Source organism: Haliotis asinina, chromosome 8, assembly GCF_037392515.1.
Source record: "Haliotis asinina isolate JCU_RB_2024 chromosome 8, JCU_Hal_asi_v2, whole genome shotgun sequence".
Classification (NCBI taxonomy): Eukaryota; Metazoa; Mollusca; class Gastropoda; order Lepetellida; family Haliotidae; genus Haliotis; species Haliotis asinina.
Genome location: NC_090287.1, coordinates 21032508 through 21050655, shown reverse-complemented (window position 1 = coordinate 21050655; position 18148 = coordinate 21032508). Strand labels below are relative to the sequence as shown.

General features: G+C 37.9%; 2 protein-coding genes across 2 annotated transcripts in view; one reads left to right on the top strand and one right to left on the bottom strand.

The window, feature by feature from the left end:
* Positions 1-4818, top strand: part of LOC137294368 (vacuolar protein sorting-associated protein 54-like) — a 35695-nt gene extending 30877 nt beyond the window's left edge. The window contains exons 19-26 of the mRNA XM_067825372.1: positions 333-390; positions 832-937; positions 1304-1391; positions 1984-2105; positions 2786-2866; positions 3249-3356; positions 4062-4156; positions 4634-4818. Coding sequence (XP_067681473.1) covers positions 333-390; positions 832-937; positions 1304-1391; positions 1984-2105; positions 2786-2866; positions 3249-3356; positions 4062-4156; positions 4634-4736 — 761 coding nt within the window. The 3' untranslated portion in view covers positions 4737-4818. The remainder of the gene's footprint in view (positions 1-332; positions 391-831; positions 938-1303; positions 1392-1983; positions 2106-2785; positions 2867-3248; positions 3357-4061; positions 4157-4633) is intronic.
* Positions 4819-13535: 8717 nt separating this feature from the next.
* On the bottom strand, positions 13536-18104 carry LOC137293961 (uncharacterized). Its single transcript, XM_067824863.1, has 2 exons — positions 18027-18104; positions 13536-17349 (listed from the first exon to the last, which is right to left on the bottom strand). Exon 2 carries the CDS (start codon positions 17295-17297, stop codon positions 15954-15956), a length of 1344 nt encoding a protein of 447 aa, XP_067680964.1. The 5' UTR covers positions 17298-17349; positions 18027-18104; the 3' UTR covers positions 13536-15953.
* Between the last annotated feature and the right edge of the window lie 44 nt (positions 18105-18148).

Here is an 18148-nt window from a genome sequence, read left to right as displayed (position 1 = left end):
CTAGGACTACAGACTTGCCTTACAATGAATCTCATGTGTTACATGTGGTCACACCTTAGCCAAGTGAGTTTGCCGCTGCCACTACCTCTGTTGACCCAGCAATAATGGGTACCCGGTGAAATAAGTCACGAGACTGGTAACCCTCTAGCGCCTAACTGGGTTGTCCAGGTTAATAGTGATCAGATTGTGCACTTTCAGCATTATATCTAATCTGGAAAAGGCATGGTATACATTTCCTCATTGCTTTTAGATAGTTACTGTGTTTATTACTTATGTTATGGGGTGGATATAATAAATGAAAAAATAACTTTTGTTTTCTCTTACTGTTACAGATGGTAGGAAACCTTCAGAGTTCATCACTGTGGATGGCGAAAAGTATGCTGTGGTCGGGTGAGTTCTGTCAGTGATGTCAACTGAGGCCATAATTATATTGTACCCAGGGTCAATAGATTAATAATAGATTGTTTAATAATGTAACTAAAGAAGGGAAAACCTTTGAAAAGGTACGTTGTATGGCAGCCTGGGGCCCGTTTCACAAAACTCTCGTAAGCCTAAGATTTCGCAACTTTTCTCGTAGCATTTGTACCTGGCATACTGTAACATAGGAGGTGCAAATGCTACGAGAAAAGTTACGAAATCTTAGGCTTACGAGAGTTTTGTGACACGGGCCCCTGAATTATATTGAATTTGTCACGTGTGCTGTGCATGGTAGAAACTTCTATTTGTTTTGCAAAATTGTTAAGCCTAGAGGATGGAATAGACTCTGGAAATTTATTTTTCTCATTTTTCAATACTTTCCAATGATTTATTATGTCCTTGTTTTCCTTGCAGCACTGTGCTGATGTTGATCAAGATGGTGGTTGAATACTGCCAGTGTCTTAATGACATCCCCTCGGCAGCCCCAGATCTCCTCACCAGGCTCATAGACTTGCTCAAGGTATTGTTATGTGAACAGGCTCATAGACTTGCTCAAGGTATTATTATGTGAACAGGCTCATGTACTTGCTGAAGGTAACATGTGAACAGACTCAAACATCCAATGCTCCGGCCTGATCATAGTGTCTTTCATGGGAACATAGTTTTGCTCCACATAATATCACTTTCCCAAAGTACTCGTAATCTCTCGCACAGTGTGACAGTGTGTGATGGTAGATTTGTTCAGGGCATCATCCTCTTATCTATGAACATGTAAGAAAATTCAAATTATATTGTCTAGTTTGATTCAGTTATTTCTGCTTTGATGATATTGTTATGAAATTCCTTATGACGGCATTCAGGGGCAATTGATTGCCTTGTGTTGTAGACGTTCAACTCCCGGACCTGTCAGCTAGTCCTGGGGGCTGGAGCACTGCAGCTTGTTGGACTGAAGAAAATAACAACCAGGACACTGGGTGAGGCATATTTGATGTGTTTTTGTAAACAGACATATTATATTCATGGAAACAAATGAAGGAACACAGGAAAGGACAAAAGTTCCTTTATGATATTCCTGCTTTTCATGCACAGTGCAAGACAAAGCAATCAGAGAAATCTGGAAAAGAACATAGAAACACTTTTGCTTTCATGTGTTCCCTTATTTGTGTCCATGAGTATATGTGTAAGCCGAATTGGTTCTACTACTCCATGCTTGTTCGTGCAGATTCATGCAGAGTAAGCGGTTGCACTGTGTGACCTTTCTGTATCTATCATCGAAATGTTGGATAATTGCTCATGCTATCAGTCGTTGGTTTTCTATAACCAGACTATAACAAGACAGCCATTTTATAGTTTGAGTACGGCTGACTGGCATTGATTGTTAACATTGCCTGACTCCTCACTTGGCCATGTTTCTTCTACTTGATTGTTCATATTCCATCTATATGTCGGTGGCATGTGAATTGTCATGTTTGGGCCAAACAGACCTTTCATTGATATTCTGAGAATGATTCACAGTTACACGTTATCAGTTACTAATGCCTTGTCTGTCTGTCTGTACCCACCTAGCATTGGCATCGCGGGCCCTGCAGCTGGTGGTCCACTATATGCCAAGAGTGAAGGCACACTTTGAGGACCAACTACCCTCCCGCAACGTCAACATGCTTAAACACTTCGAACAGATCATCAAGGTCAGTGATGTGATCAACAGCTGTTATGTCATCTTTTAATGTTTGCTGTAGGATAGCCCAGTGGTTATACCCACTGCTTGTCATCCTGAAAGCCCAGGTTTGATTCCCCATCTTGGTACAATATGTAAATCCCATTTGGGGTGTCCCCTACCATGATATTGCCAAAGCAGTGAAAAACCCAACTGACTACCTCATCATTTAATGGACATTTTCTGCTACTTTCACATTCGACAATGTTTCAAAGCATAGAGTATTGGGACTTGGCCATATTTTGTACTTTCAACTGATGGACATGTGAGATTAGGTAGTTACTGTACTTCACCTTCTTGCACCATAAAGTTTATTCATAAGTGGATCTTTATAGTAATGTGAGATTGTTGAAAAAAAACCCACCATATTGTTTGGTGTATATATTGCTAACACACCTGAGGGTGAGAAATCTCACATGCAAAAATGTGTATTAAATGTATCAGACCCATTGCCAGGCCTGTGAATGGGTACTCCATGGTGATGACCTATGGTAGATTTATGTGTCTGTATACTCCAGTACCTTGAAAATCCTGCCATAGTTGATGAAAATAAGAGTATGAAACTTGTGGTAAACCTTTTGTGGGCGAAACCATTGATCATTCAGAAACTATCATTGAGTTTATAATTGATGACTGGTCGATTGTTTACAGGATTACAAAGACCACATAGATGAAATCAACAACAAGCTCCTCACCATCATGGAGAACATGATGGAAGCCCAGCTGTCACAGGTGAGAAGAAGGGAAGGGTGGTTCTCAACATGCGGATCAAATATTGGAGTTCAGTAGACTATCAAGAATTGATTGTAATTGTAAAACCACAAACATGGTGACATGTCGATTTTATTGTTAAAGTAGTATCGATCAATTGCACGAATGTTGTTTAGTGGAGACATTGGAGTTGGCCTTTGGAATGGAAAACAGCACTATCACCACCAACTCAGCATCTGTTCTATTTTAAATTTGGTTTTGAACAAATAAATGAAGAACAGAGGATACCACATCTGCCTGCATCAGGTGATGTGATGTTCCTATAATATCACTACCATGGACTTTTTTTACCATTATGCATTATTTCAGTATTGGATTGTTGAAAGTTTCTGTCTGTTTTCAGTATGAAGTGAAAGCACCAATGCCTTCGGCATGCTTTAGGTCTCTCTGTAAACAGATGGCCAAGCTGCATGAAGCAATTATAGACATTCTCCCAGTTTCTCAGGTCAAGGTGAGTTATCTGTCAGAAGTTATCGGTACACTTACCCCATTACTGTTTCTGTGTTTCATATTTTCTGGACTGCCAGTTTACCTGCTGTGTAATGGCAGTCTGTAAAAAAACAGATCTTTACCATGCAAAACACTGGTTCAGTGAAGTTTCAGGTCTTCAGGGTGCTGTGACATGTAATCAATCCAGCTGATATGTGCAGAGGTAACTTAGGGACATGGGGATACAGGACATGAAATAAGGCAAAAATTATTGATAGTGTAGCATGTGTTAAGTGTGGGATTACATTCACATTTTTCTAAGTAAAGTGCAAACTGTAGTATCTCTTGGGGTGGAGTCCCATCCAGGATTCAAACCCACACTCTATGACTGAGGCACCAATTGTCAGCGATATAACCCCCGTTTACTTCCTCAAAAATGGTAGTTCAGCAGCTAGTAGGTTAGACTATCAGCTACCCACATTTCCATGTCCTATGTAGTGAGAGTGAGTTATCTCCCTTGAACCATGGATCATGTGCTTTTGGCATATTTTGCATACCCCTCAGTGGATTCATGACACAATGAACTCCACTTTAAAAAATGAAGTCTTGTCATTCCTGTCTCACTATTAGAATTTGAATGATTAGTTAGCATGCATGCACCAATAAATATTGATTTGTTTGTACAATGTCTGAATGGTGTGTATGACAGTGTATTTGTGTATTTCAGGACTTGTTTGTAAGAATCAACCAGTCTTTCAAACAGATACTCAGCAGGCACCTCGTGCGACTCAATGTGTGCAATGATGGAGGACCCCAGTATGGGTAGGTATCACAATCAGACATGTCTCTATCATTCTTACAAATACATACCTTGAACATGTGATTGCCTAATTTCCTGAAACCTGCATCTGGTCCACAGGATAAACTTGAATACAAATTGTAAACATGTATCATCTTGCATTGTCTTGCTTCCAAATTTTCTTCCCAACCACTCTGTTTTATTAAAGTTACACCTGTGGATTAGAAGCAAGTTTTAGGATATGAGGCTGTCAAGTGTTAGAGGGATGTATTCTAATAATTATTATCATTGTTGATAGTACTTCAAGTTTGAGGTGGATACAACTGGATTAACACAGTCATAATGTAAACTGTCTGGGACTGCAGAAGCAGATGTCTCACCAATGCAACTGTTAGCCATTCCTGTTTCACATTCAACTTTTGTTTTCTATTGGGATAATAGAAATATGAAAGTCCTGTAAAGTCATCCTGTTAATATTTTATACAATTCTTTATTTTCAGGCTTGTGACTTCAGACCTTTTGTTCTATGCTGGAAATTTCCGAACTTTGAAAGGAATTGAAAGTTTGTGTGAAAATATGAACGATGTGTGGTTGCCAAGGTGACAGACCTAATTGTGATTTTATGAAAACAAAACAGAGAATTATTCAGGGCATCAAATTCAACATACAGATAATCATCATCATTTTCACCGTCAGTCAACTGCCACATGCAAGCAAAACCAGATCGGTAGCCAAGGATCACACTTCCATTCTGAAGTACACATCTCGAGGTTTGTGACAGCACGCAATGAGAGTGAACCCAAGCATGGACCTGCCACTCGTGAAACTACCCTTCATAATGGCAACATTCTTCGAATAATGCTTTTGAGAATGACTTATTTCAGTTCTGCTGATATCCAGATATTTGTCTCATGAATCAGTCTGCCATAAATGTTACAAACATGCTTTTCATTTGAGCAAGTTCAACTGGTTCACTTATTGCTTTGGAGATGGTATCATTCATTTCACATTATCACTTCAGTGCTTGTGTAACTTGCTTCCTGATAGTCAAAACTATTACGGGGGCTCTGTCAAAACTCATCCATGGTGATTGTCACATTAGTAAGTCACTCCTAGCCATTTTTCATTCTGTTGTCATGCATGCAAAAACCCGTAAAGATCAACTCTTTTCATTCAGAGAAACAGGTTTCATGATGCCTTTAAAAAAACACATCCAGGATGTATATTTTTTATGCCTGCATCGTGTCTCTGTGTAACAAGCAAGCATATTATAATGTGGGAAAATAAGGGAGACAGATGTTTAGGGAAAAGCCATGTTTGCAACCACAATTAATTTTTCAAAATGGAACACTTTCTAGCTTTTAAGAAAAGTTTGGTGACAATTATTCTGTTTGCTTGTGTTGTAACCATACATGCTTCCCTCTGTGATGAATCAAACCATATTCGCTACCAATCACATAAATTGTACCCTTGCAGTCAAACTGTTCACTTTCACCTCGTCATGGACTGGCAGCTTGTAATTAGGAGATCTTCATGGAGTAGAAGTTAGGTTACCAAGGCTGCCTACTGGGAATGAGATGACACACCAAGGTTCAGATGTGATGGTGATATGCATATTTATGTCATTTTGAAATGTGTGGACTGTGCATATTTCAGAGCAGAAAAGCCAGCAGCACAAACATGTTTGCAGCAGGTGTGGTGAAATTGAAATGCTACTTTCAACATATATTTCAAGAAAAGTTGTGGGATATGGAAAATGTACGAAGGAATTTATTTCAGCAAGCGTATCATGTATGGATACAGAAGTCATTCTGTATCAAATCAAAGTGTAAAAATTCACAATGCCCTGATGTATCGCTTCACCCTTAGGGCTTATAGTGTGAGATCACCATAGATTATTCTGTGTGAGATGTATAAGGATGGGAGAGGGTCTGTCAGAGTATTCTGCACAACTCTCAGGAAAAGACAGCCGTGGTAAGTGGCATATATTTTAGAAAGTTACCCTGTTTGTGTTGACTGCTTCCTTAAGATTTTGTAGAGTCATTGTCAATATTTCATAGGTTTCTGCTTATTACACTGTCCGTCATGAATACCTGTGTGGTGGGCTTGCACAAGTCTGTTTTGAGGAAGATAATGAAATTAGGATCTTTGTGAATGTCAGAACCCTTCTTTACTGCTAATGCATACAGCAGATGGTCGCAGGGCTATGGTACTATCTGTATTTGTTGTCCAGTGAGAAGCATTACAGTACTGTCTTATCCATTGGTCTGAGCTTTGGCAGGAACCAGGCTTCTGCTTGATTTACATGTTGAAAGTAGCAAATGAGTGAGAATGGTTTTATATTGCTTTTAGAAATATTCCAGCAATATCATGGCAGGGGACACCTGAAATGAGCTTCACGCATTGTACCATTACCGTGAATCAAACATAGGTCTTCTGTGAGATGAGCGAATGCTTTAACCACTGTGATACCAGGTTAAAAATAACAAATATGTGACAAAGCATCCCAGAGTATTCACAGGTGAGGGAAGAATGTTGTGGATGCAAACTTGTGCAATGTTAACAATGTGCAGAAGATGGTCACAGATGACCCAGTGATCTTAGACAAAGTCTATGCAGGGTTACATCCCCTTAGCCATGCCAGGATCCAATGTTTGTATGTTGAAATCTTAAACTTTTCCCAGTCATGATCCTTGGGTTTCACATGGGTTTCTTAGTTGACATTGTTCTAAATGTTGATGACTTGCAGCAGTTTTCCTCCAACGCTATGTCAGTGCATGACAAAACTAAAGTTTTCAAAGTTGCAGTTTAAGTCAGTCCAGTCATGAGATGGAAAATATTGAGGGTCTGTTAAGGAAAAAGCATTCTGTGATTTTATGGTAACTTTTTTAAGGTAGCCTTGTTTTCTTTATTACTTGATGTAACCAACATTTCATAAACAAACGATGAACTTAATTTTCTTTTTTTAACTGTTTAATGTTACTAGGTCTAGAAAATCTTCAAGCAGGACATAATCCAAGAGATGTAATCCCCCTGAACTTCCTCTACCTTCAAATGATCACATGTTAGTGGTTTAATTTTGTGTGTGTATATATCTGTGTTGACCAGCATTTTATTGGTCTCATGAAAATATATTGTGATCCAAGTTATAAAGAAAAGATATGGTGTGCTCTACATGATTCCATATTTGAAACCAAAGGTATTACAGAACAGAAAACTTTAGTGCTACATGTTTTCAGTGGACGCAGGAATTCCTAATTTCAGTGGTTTCCACTTTTAATTCAAAGAGTGCAAGTGTTGTCTTTTTTCATAATAAATCTATGTTTTGTAAATATTTTCTCAAGGTACATCATAACTGTCTTTCATTTGACACAGGTTGTGTTTATAACAGTAGTTGTTATATATTTGTGTCTGTAGACTGGAAATCGTGACAGTCCATGTGAATATGAGAGCGTGATTGATTATGGGATGCAAATTTGTTAATTTATGAAATATATTATTTATTCATGTGATGGTGACTCATATATATCAATATATATATCTGGGGTATCTAATGTATCACCATAGTATTAATATGTCATTCTTTATTCCATGAAATTCATGTGATTTTATGAAGGCTTGTGTCACTACTACTTGTTGGCTAACATACGATGCTCTACCATGGCAACAACAGGTCCAGAGGATTGGGGTCAGGAAGTGCACTTTGTGTCACTTGGGTATCATGTGCACCCCAAATTTAAATTTAAAAAATTAGGACCCACTGCTGCATAGTTATTATTAGTTATTATATTTAAATTCCATTTTCTTAGTGTATGGACAATTTCAGGTATTTTAAAGGAAGTGAGTGAATGAGTGAGTTTAGTTTTATGCCACACTCAGCAATATTCCAGCTTTATGGTAGCAGTCTGTAAATAATTGAGTTTGAACCAGACAATCCAGTGATCAACAGCAGGAGCATCGATTTGCGCAATTGGAAGCCAATGACATGAGTCAACCAAATCAGCGAGCCTGATCACTCAATCCTGTTGGTTGCCTCGTGTGACAAGCATAGTTGCCTTTTATGACAAGCATGGGTTGCTGAAGGCCTGTTCTACCCCAGACCTTCACGGGTCTTAATGGAACTGTATCAAGGTAGGTTGTCGGGGTGAAACAGTATGCTCTTACAACGGTACTGTACGTATAAGATCATAATGCTGACAACCGGAACCAAACTTTACATTGTTTAATAACACAGAGAAAAGGTTTTCATAATCTTTGTAAATTTGTATGAACAAACTCTCATTTTATGACAAGTTGAAAGAATGGTATATAAAATACCAAATTGAGTTTTGTGTCCATACCTGAGATTAGCATGGCTGCACTTGCTGTGTTATCTCAGACCACAGATTATAAAGGTATGTCCAGTTTACATTGACGATTCTGTTACTGTAGTACCAGGAGTATGACCTGTTTTCAGTGTTATGGCCAGTGTTCAAATCATTTAATGTTTTAACATTCTGATGAAATTAACTTGGTTTGATAACAAGGGGCAAAACTGACATTGAAGTAGAGAAACTGATAAACAAAGGAGATATGACACTTTATAGTTCTCTTTATCAAGAGGATGATACAAAGCAACAGTAATGCTGAAACTATCTAAAGTCAGTGTGTGATCACCAAAGTACAGATCACCTGTTGCTACTACTGCTTTGTTGAACCAGTCCCTGCTTCTTTGAATGGATGTTCTGAAAATGGTCTCACGTACCAAATCTGTCTGTTTTACCATACCAATACTTTGTTACCAAAGTGCATGACATCTAGGTTGGTTTCACCCGGGGTTTTCCTCAAACTTTGAGAGAAAAGCAGAGATGTGATATGAGGGACCTGTTAAAAACAACATTGGACTCAGCGCTATGTCTGCCATTTGTACTTTCTGATTACTCCCAAGATTTGACTAGAACTGTGACATTTATTAATGTTACTAATGGTCAAAACAGTTCTAAATCAGGAACAGGAGAGCAGGTGAAAGGGAATGGTTGTATGTTGCTTTTGGCAATATTTCAGCAGCATGATGTCAGAGTCACCAAAAATTGGGCTTCACACATTGTATCCATGTGTGGAAGGATCCAGGTCATCAGGATGGTGAGCAAAGACTCTAACAATATGGCCACCTCATTCTCCTGGAGTAAGAATGTCTGGCACCAAGAGCAAGTTCTTTCATTTTGTATTTTATGATGGAGGAAGGGTTTTGAAAAACCATAATTTTATCTCCTGCTCGTCATGGGAAGACAATGTTTATGAATGACAACTCAAAATGATTTGCATCAAGTAATGGGTTTCGATTGTAATTTCAAGACTAAGACCGTGATGAAGTGGCATGTTCCTCATCTCTGTCTGATTCATCTTATGTCTTTTTCCCTAAGTACTGACAAACATATAAGCTGAACATACTTTGGTGCAACATGGAATAATGGTGGGTTCACTTTATGAACTTCACAGATAACACTTCCTATCTGACATTGTAGGTATAAACTAAGAAAACGGTCAATGGCTTGATCTTATACATGTACTTTGTATTTAGAGACTAATCAGCCTATGTCCAGATGGCATGCCATGATCCAGGTCTCTGACCCTGACCACCTGATCCATTGGTTGAGATACAACCAGCATCCCCCAGATTGGTGATCTTGTTTAGATAAACATGAGCTGCAGTGATGGAGTAGGCCTCACAATGACTGAGTAATTTTTATGAGTGACCTAGTTGATGACATGTCATCAAACCCCTACAGCAAGTACATTTATTTAAAATATCAGTTACTGGATCGTCTGGTCCAGACTGAGCTGTATATTGCAGTCTATGATTTGAAACCTTGCTGAGTGTGGCACTGAATAATAAACAAAACCACAAGAAGGCGTCAGGCTTTTTCAGCCCGTGCATATTGATTGTTACTTCTGCTGTCAGCCAATTTGTCTTTCAAGACTTGTTTACATGTATTTACAGGATGTTATATTCTGCCACAGAATAGTACATTCACTCGTGTGTAACAAATGTAAATGGGGATGTACCAGGAGTGCTGGTGAAAACAAGATTTAAACCCAACTCACTCACTCTATCACATCGAATTTTACCTGATAGTTCTTGATGCAACTACAAAGAATCACATGTATATGTATTTAATGGACATTACACTTGCATATTTGAGTCAGATTATTGTGAAATGTGCAATATCAAAGCCTAAGATTAATGACAATATCCTCAGGACTTCCCAGAGTATACATACTCTAGTCCCTGTTACTTGCACTTCCTCCCCAATAACTGGTGTAACCATGAGAAAACAAAGTATAATTTTGTAATGGTGGTAAGTATGACTTTAGCCGTTATCTGCAACACTGGAAAATTAAATGTCATAGATTACTTGTTCAAGGTTACTATTACAACTAAAGGTGAATTTATTTAGTATTGTACATTTTGGATAAAGAAAATAAGGACAAAATATTTTCCACCTGACATCCCGTGTTTCACCTGAATATGTCATTGTTCGGTCTCTTTATAAAAACAATTGGTCTGGTTATGTACAGTGCACCCTGGTTATAGTGCCCCTGTTTATAATGCTGTGAATGGATTTATATAGAAATGGAAGTTTTAATGATCGAAGTTTGGAATCTTAAATCAACTAACACGCCTGACATAGTACAAAAATCAGGTGTAGTCTCATGAGTAGAGTTGTAAACCATGCATTGGCTAATATTTTGCATGTACAATCTCTCATTAAGGTATAGATTCAGTCCCTCCTCCTCCTCAAGCAGACTAAGGCTCTTAAATTACCAGCTTGTAAAAGTCAACTATTCGCACCACTCCACCACCTGTGCATCAAAAACATGGGCTGCTAGTCTTGATGCATAATTTGTGTAACGTATGTACTGGAATCTTTACTTTACATTTGACCACTTTCTAAATGGCATCTTGTAGTCATGTGTTGTCTCATGGAAAAGCACACCCTAAAAACCCTCCTCAAACTGTATACTTGTACACTGTCCCTGGCATTGTCCATGCAAGCTTCTAGTCCTTGACCATCTAACTAAAGTTATTCCAACCAAAGACAGCCACACGTCTGTGTTCCAACACTGTATTCTAACACAAATGAATAATGCATGTTCTCTTTTGTGTGATAATAATCTGACAAAGTAATTTTTGTTAAATCTGAAAACTTCAAGACACTCACCGAGTCCAGGATGTTTCTGTTTTATGATTATTATGATCCTTAGGTTCATGTGGAATCCCCAGAATATAACAAATGCTACAAAGAGCAAATCACCCTCTGAAGTCCTTGAAACCAATTTTAATACTTTGATCAGTGATAACTGGACCAATATTGGTTTTCCAATAAACTATGAATTTGACCTGTTTTGTACTTTTATACAGGTACAACCCTTCCAATTCTTGCATAATTTCTTTTTTCAAGATAAGATCAGACCAGTTTCATTTCTCGTTTTACAGATCAAGAATTTAAAAAAAATATAAAGGTAAAGTGTCCTTGCTAAATAAATAAAATCCTAATGTTTTTATTAGTAAAAAATGTAAACTTACAAGAAAATTCCTTTCTAGATTGTCTATTGCCCCATATATATTGGGGCCATTAGGTTTTTGGAGGACAAAAATCTGTAAAACAAGAAAACAAAAGAAGTTGATATCCATAAAATCTTCATTCTTAAAACAAAACTTGTCCGACCTAAAAAATAAATGTGTTATGTGCTGTCTATTAGGCATGTGTAACATGGTCAAGTAATTCTGTGATGCATGAAATAAGAGGTAGGTGAAAGCTATTTATATTAGTTTTGTTGTGCACATAATCACAGCACGACAATCTGGGTATGAAGAAGTTCTGTGACATGCCTTTACTGCATGTTATCATTCAGTCACTTGTGTGTGATGTAACTGTTCATGTGTCAGTTGTTCATGTCATGTAATATTGTTTTATTATAATCCACAAATAAATCACTCCATTATATATTTCTTCTTTTTGTGTTGTATGAATAGAATACTGCAAAACCATGCCCGGCTGTATTGTTTGCAATAAAATTGCACCAGAGTGAGTGAGGGACAACAGTTTGAAGCTGTTTTTGCAGTTATTCATTATTGATGAAGAGATACCAGAAATTAAGCTCATACAACCCTTGAAGATCTGGGTTAGAACTGATCTTTAGTAGCACATGCTTCTGGTAAGAGGCTTGTTTGCTGACTTGGTTGACATATGTCATTGTGTCCTGACTGCAAAGATTGATGCTCATGCTTTCAATCACTGGATTATCTGGTCTGATAATTATTTACAGACCAGCGTTATACAGCTAAAATAATTTTGAGTGCAGCATATAACTAAACTCATTCACCTCACACATTTTACCCAAATTCAACCGCTGTTCATTCAGTGTGACAAGTGAATGTGTTTATCAGTGGGCTGCTCCACAACACCTGTGAATGTGTACCAATCTCAAGAATGTGAATGAGTTGTAATGCGACATGTACCCATGCCTTCCTCCATAAACCACAAGACAATGGCATTCCCATGCATGTAGGCACTGCCATTCTTTTGGGCTCCCCCAGTAGCAGGATCCAGTACATGTGTGAGGCACACTTGTTAGACTGAATGTACAGTCTTATTTAGGACCCTTATTCTCGAAACATTCGTAGCCCTATGAATTTTGAACTTTGATCATAGCCAATGTGTTAAAAATGGGTTTAAGAAGTTTGTAGGCTTACAAACTTTTCGGGAATAGCTGGCTAGCTTATTACAGAAACACCACTTCTAGCTCACATCACAAACATCACCTCTGTCCCACAGGATCTCAGGATCCCTGCACTGGAAGGATTCCATAAAGGAACTACTGTTTTCATGTAACACGTCCACATAATGAATCTTAAATACCAGCTCAAATTCTTTTCTCTTAGCTCAACTTGCTCTATAAGTGTACAAGCTTCCAGTAAGGTACACTTACAGTGATCAAGATCAAGAATGAGATGTATCCATTTTCCAGTAAGTTCATAAATGAAACACAACTCTTTACTGCTTCAGCCATTGGATAGTTGGAGTTGCACCAAGAGACACTGGTCAAATACGTGATTCAATTGTCAGTCACCTCCATAGGTGAGAGAGCCTTTTCAGAGTAGTCATGAATATAGGCAACAATTAATTACTCATATTTGGAAACAAAAGTGATGATCATTTTTATTTTAATGAAGATAGCTTACTTGCTTAAAACATCCAGCCATTCATCTATAAATAAGTTCCTGTTAGTCCTCAATATCTGAGGAAGGGTTAAAGGGAGGTAATTCACAATGCTGCAGTTCCACACTCCTCAATAAAACACCCCATACTTGATATGATGACAAGCAAATGTTGGCAAAACAAAAACAAACAACATCCATTGTCATTTTCAGCTCATTTAATCAACAATTTTCCATATTTTAACGAACCATTCTCTCTTCCATGTGATTGATACACTTCCTAGACATATTTACAAAGGTAATGTGACCCACCTGCACATCAGCAAATAAATTAAGAAAATCATCTCCTCTTGACAGTAGTTATCACTGACTATTGAATCAAAAACCTTGGACCAAATAGAACACAACAAACGCCTACATGTATATATAACCCCATAAATATGACCGTCGTCACGATTAATTACCAACCCCAATCAATTTACTGTTGATTAAAAGACTGTGTGCAATCTGTGCCAAAACTAGCTATTGGCCTCATTTTCAATACATTTTAATGCCATTATATGATCTATTATTACACTAAATTTGAGTATATTCAGGTTTCAGACGAACTGGTGTCAAAGACTGCACTTACATAATGTCTTTCTTCAATTATAAGACATGTGAACATTCCGTTTTTCAATCTGTAAAAAATTGTTCATGCATTATAAACTTTTAAAGCAGAAAATAAAATCAGGGAGTTTTTTAAAACATATTTCCTTATTCCTGTTAGTTTCAAGCCAATAAATACACAGGATAGTGTCAGTCTCACTTGACATAACACGGTTATTACCACACCTGTACTTTCACATACAAAGTTACTTCATGTCCCTATTTAGTTAAAGACAATCCTTAAAATAAAGTTTATTTATGTAGGTATATTAAAAGTAAGTCTTGTTCACTTGTAATAACTCTTGCTGAGATAATCACGTTCATGATAATATACTGCGAATGAAAGTACTGACAGTTTTAAATTAAACGAAAATGAAATTTACATTCCCGGGTTTACATTGTACATGTTTTTTGCATGTGTAACTTTTTGTCTCTGTCAATAAAACTTGATAAACTTGTTACAAAGTAAATGTCAAATCCTTACCAGTAAAGTAAAACCAAACAGAACGATAACAGTCATCACAAAAAGTACAATAACTCAAATATACATGAAGCTTGTGTTTAACAATAAACAACGTAAGAATTTCTAACAGTAAACAAAGTAAGTAATGAAAAGGCTCCTACCTATACATGCAAAATAAACCATCTGCCAGATTCCAACAACATACTAAAACTCCAAGAATAACATTCTAAAGGAATACTAAAAGGTAACCAAAATCTCTGATAATCAAGTTCCTGCATATGTAAAGGATGAGATCTTCCATGTTAGATTATGACTGTCAGCATCGCACATAACATGTACAGTCTGGGTAACTTAACATTTAATTATTGGAGTTTTGACATATCAAATAATTCACACAAACATTGTTTAAGCAAAAATAGTCATAGTTTGACTGGTATGCAGAAAACAAAAGATTTTGCCAACATTTAATTGACAATATGTTTGAGCGGTTTCACATGTCACACTGAATCCTGCCTCTTTTGTGTGAATCTGGTTTATGTTAAAGAGACTTTCAGCTACATTACATCATGTCAGATTTACTAGGGAGGAAAGCCTCAAAAGGTGCAAGTCTTACAGTCAGAGCCAGACATACCATCTTCATCTTTATCATCACTAATTAGGAAAGTGCTCCCAATCTCGATAGTCACACATGGTGCTTAATCAGAAAGCAGATCCAAGCGCTTCAGACAGAATTAGGGGAAGTAGATGAAATAACAAGTGAAAGTCAGAGATTATAAGCTGCATGTGGAAAACAGCAGTATCGCCACATTATCAAGACAAACCAGGATTTGAGTGAGTGATCGTAGTGTTAAGCTGCTTTTAGCATTATTTAAGCATCACCATGGCAGGCGACACAAGTAATGGGCTTCATGTGGGAAATCGAACCTGGGCCTTTGGAGTGATGAGCAAATGCTTCAACCACTAGGCTACCCCACAACCACTACAAGGATTTGAAACAATAATAGATGCGTGGCACTCCAAGGGGTGCAACTCAACACAACAGATCACTGCATCCTTGACAACAGCCTCACCTGTTCTCCTAGATCCTTGTCACTTTTACACACTTTGTAACAGGTTAAGAGCTAAATTCTGCATATGACACAGAATACATTGATACTGATTGTGTTCACATTATGTAACTTATGACAAACATCCCTCATATCCATTATACTCGCATGCAAATTGTTTCCTGTTTAACAGAATATATCAATACAGATTGTCTTCAGAATATATAACACACACAGAGACGTCCTTCATATACATTGTAGATGCATGTCAACTGGGAGTGTTACCTGTTTTACAGAATACATTGATACTGATTGTCCATGAATATGAAACCTGAACATTCTTCATATCTATCGTAGAGGCTTGAAAACTGTTACCAGCCTGGCAACAACTAGCTAGAGTTCTTTGCATCATCAATGAGCTGTTTATAAATATCACACAAAAGCAGCTCACCCAAATAACCTCACTTAGAGCTCCTGTGGTCATAATTAAATACCTGACGTTTTTTGTAAAAAGACTTTCCCCTACCCCTCCTTGCCATATTATTACTTTTTCCTTTGGAATGGTTTGATCTCTTCTTTTTCTTGTTTTTTCTATGGGGCACAACTTGTTGGTCACTGTTCCTAACAACCATAGGTAACATCTCCTTCACCTCTGTAGGCATTTCTACATACAGAACCTTCATCACAAGTTTGGGTTTGCCAGTACCATGCTTGCCAAACAGATGATCATGACATCTATAAAAGTCTGTGAACATTACCTCAGATTTGCAATAAATGCAAACCAACAACACTCTCTCATTGGTTCCTGGTGGTTTGTAGAGGGCATGTCCAGATGATCTGCAATGGCTGTCTAGGTGAGAAGCCCCGTTGAAAACCTTTTCACATACAGGACACTGAGGGGGAAGATTCACAATAACCGTCCTGCAAGCTCTCACAACACCCAAAGCATAGAGAGGTTTGTCCATCTTATGAATTTTTTGAGAGTGATTGTAGCATGAATGGATGTTATTAAACCCTTCTTTACATACTTTGCACATTGGAATGAGGTGGTTTAATTTACCAGCTTCATATGTATGTGTCATTGGTTTCAAAAGCCCTTGTGGCACAAAAGTTTGATTTTCGATAACACCTTCATATTCACTGGCAGAGAAGTGAAGATTGTCCTTTAAGTGACTCTGCATAAACCCAGGATCAGTGGACGTGAATCTGCACAGATCACATTTAAAGCCTACGACACTTTCTTCATCACTATCTATGTTGTCTGAAACATCACTAACTTCAAGATCATCTAGGTCTTCAAGTTCATCACATTTCTTTAACTTCTTAAAACTTTCGAAATCAAACAATTCATCATCATCTTCCAACATGTCATTTTTTCGTTTCACACTTCCTGATGTCGATGGTGTTTCATCATCATAAGACCTGGATATCTGGGGGTCTGTACTTCCTGTTGGTGTACCTCTACCACTGACGTGACCTTCGGGTTCATACCTGCTACCGCCATTTTCAACAACTGGATTTTCCCTAATGATTTCTGGCCATCCTCCCTCAGCAACCAAAGCACAGGATTGAGATTCATAAGACACATATGTCTGTGGATGAGGCTCGCATCCACTGAATACGCCAAATTTATTTGGTATGATCCCACACTTTGACCTTACTCTGTCCAAAATGGCACCAGGCATATTATACACGTCATGAATTAACTGAGCTCTGGCCGCCTCAAGTTCCTTCTTGTTGTAAGGGCCATAGTCACCTTGGAGACGGACAGGGGGAGGTGTTCTCTGAGGTCGGAATGGATACATTATCAACCTTTAGTTTTACATTCTAGCAGAGGGTTGAAACATTCGGCTGGGTCTGAAACAAAAGAATGTTGAGTAATGAAGGAGTAAATAGTGGATTCATGAATTTACAGTGTGTGAATGAGGTGGGTCCAGTTAGATGCTAACATCTGAAAATGTGATGTATGAAAACCTGTGACAAACAATCTGCATATCTTTCAGAAATCCTGGTAATACTACAGTTTAGTTAGTTGTTTAGACAATGATATAATTTTCAACAAAAAATGTGTCAAATTGGATTCACTGATGTCAGTGCATTCCCAAACTGGTGAAAGTTCCTCACACTCCTCCATCTCAAATAATATACATATATTAATATATACCAGAATCATTAACAAAACCTAACACAACAATTTACGACTAGATTACAGGATACCAGACAGCTTCTGCCATCAAGCAAGAAAGTTTTGGTTTGAGTTTTGGTTTGGTTTGGTTTGGATTAGGTTTAGGGCGAGGGCGAGGGCGAGGGCGAGGGCGAGGGTGAGGGTGAGACTAGGTATCAGGTATACTGTAACTTACCAAACTTACAAGAAGCTCCCCAAAATAACTAAAAAAAACCAAATTAAGTGTTGTAATATACAGCTTAGTATTACCTCTGTTAATGTGGGTAAGAAAGATTATGGGGGAACGGAAGGAACTCTTTGGGGCCCTGAAACCAAAACAAAACTGACATGCTTTACTCACAACACTTACGTATTTCGTTACACTGGTGTCTCTTCTCGTAGCCATGAGACTTTTCTTCCGGAAGTATTCTCCAATGAGTAAGTCTATAAAGTGCATCTTCCGCCAAATACGTACATTTCATTGGTTGAAAG

Coding starts and splice junctions, on each gene's coding strand:
- LOC137293961 (XM_067824863.1), bottom strand. CDS start 17,297: ATGTATCCATTCCGACCTCAGAGAACACCTCCCCCTGTCCGTCTCCAA.